The 1,917-nt window shown below is 58.3% G+C and overlaps 1 protein-coding gene across 1 annotated transcript in view; it reads right to left on the reverse strand.

The window, feature by feature from the left end:
• Nucleotides 1-1,917, reverse strand: part of ZIC1 (Zic family member 1) — a 3,981-nt gene extending 2,064 nt beyond the window's left edge. Inside the window, exon 1 of the mRNA XM_039722319.1 lies at nt 748-1,917. Coding sequence (XP_039578253.1) covers nt 748-1,723 — 976 coding nt within the window. The 5' untranslated portion in view covers nt 1,724-1,917. The remainder of the gene's footprint in view (nt 1-747) is intronic.

Here is a 1,917-nt window from a genome sequence, read left to right on the forward strand (position 1 = left end):
ATCCCCCTCCCCCATATTTTCTTGCAATAATGAAAATTATCCGGTCCGGGAAATCAACGAGAGGGCAGCTCCACAAACCCTCGGCAAAAGCGCTAGGGAAAGCGGCTCTGGCTTTCAGCGTTCGGGGATGGGAGCAAGGGGAGATCGCTCTCCCGGCCAGAGGCTGCTGCATTCCCACCTCCCACGAAGGAAAAAGTTCTCAGGAATACCGGCGCCTCCCCTCCGCACAACAATAACACAGTAACGCGCCGGGCTCGGTTTGTTTAATATCGCTCAACGGAATTAAATATTTACCAAGCCCTGAATTGCAGAGAGGAGACGAATGAGCTGCCTGCAACATTTAGCACAATTTCTCATCGTGCCACAGCCAAAACTGCCGAACAATAATTAATTAAAACCTATAAATTTAAACAGGACAGGTTGCTGCGTTCCCCTACCCCACCCCCTCCGCCCTAACAATCCCAGCAGCAAACCCTGCCGTCCTCCCCCTCTGCCTCGGCAGGGATCATTTTCTTTTTGTTGCTGCTGCTGCTGGCGTGGCTGTGACCGAGCTCGTTTTGCAGCGGAGCTCCGAGCCGGCCTCTCCCGGAAAAAAAGCAGTGGTCCCTGGAGCGAACCCCCTCCTCCCCGTGCGAGCTCAGCCGAGCCGGGCCCCAGCCCCTCCGGCACGGCCCCGCGTCCCGCTCCGGCCCCGGCGCTCGGCGCTTCCACTCGCACAGAGAAAAGCGACAGAGAAGGTTACCGTACCTGTATGAGTTCTTTTGTGTATTTTGAGATTCTCTGATCTGGCAAACACTTTGCCACAGCCTGGGAAAGGGCAGGGGAAAGGTTTTTCACCTGTGTGGACTCTGATGTGATTTACAAGTTTATATTTGGCCTTGAAAGGTTTCCCTTCTCTTGGACACTCTTCCCAGAAACATATGTGATTGGACTGCTCGGGTCCTCCAACGTGCTCCACCGTGACATGAGTCACCAGCTCGTGCATCGTGCTGAAAGTTTTGTTGCAGGACTTTTTGGGGTTTGACAATTGCTCGGGCTCAATCCACTTACAGATGAGTTCCTGTTTGATGGGCTGCCTCATGTAACGAAAGAAGGCCCCTGCCCCGTGGTGGGCTGCCATGTTCATGTTCATGTGGCCGTAGCCGTGCAGCTGGGTCGAGGCGTAGTGCTCGGAGCGGGGGCTGGTGACCTGGCCGTACTGGTCGGGTCTGCCGTACATGTCTCCGGAGAAGCCCAGGCGCATCTGCCCGTTCACCACGTTAGGCGAAGCGTGGCTGGTGGCTTGTTCGTGCAGCCCCGGGAAAAGTATATGTCCCGCGGCATCTGTGTGTCCGTGGGGTCCGGCGAAGCTGCCGGCAGCGGAGGCGAACAGGCTGTGCTGGGCGCTGGCGGCCGCCGCCTCCCCGAAGCCGCGGTTGCGGAACAGAAAGTCCCGGGTGGAGTTGAAGGCGGCGCTGGAATAGGAGCTGACATGGGTCGGGTGGTGGTGGTGCCCCAGGGCCGCCGCCGCGTAGCCGGGCGCCTGCGAGGTGAAGGCGGTCTGGCCGGCCGAGGCCAGCTCGTGGGTGCTGGGGTTGATTTTGAAGGCGCCCATGCCGTCGGCGAAGGGGTTGATCCCCAGCCCCACTTCTCTGTCCGTGACATCGGCCGTGGAGTGGTGGCGAGAGGATCCGAAGGTAGTGACTCCTATGGCGGGATACTGCGGTCCAGCATCCAGAAGCATCTTCCCAGCGTCGATGCAGCAACCAAAAAAAAAGCACGCGCGCACACACACAACGCGGAGAGAAGCAGCAGCAGCAGCAGCGGCGGCGGCGAAAACACCCTCTTTGGAAAGTCAGCGACGATCACCACCAAAGCAACCACATCAAAAACACCCCCTTCGGCATCAGCGCAGGGGGAAGGGGAAAAAAAAAAAGG

Source organism: Passer montanus, unplaced genomic scaffold (genome assembly GCF_014805655.1).
Source record: "Passer montanus isolate IOZ18808 unplaced genomic scaffold, ASM1480565v1 scaffold48, whole genome shotgun sequence".
Taxonomy (NCBI): Eukaryota; Metazoa; Chordata; class Aves; order Passeriformes; family Passeridae; genus Passer; species Passer montanus.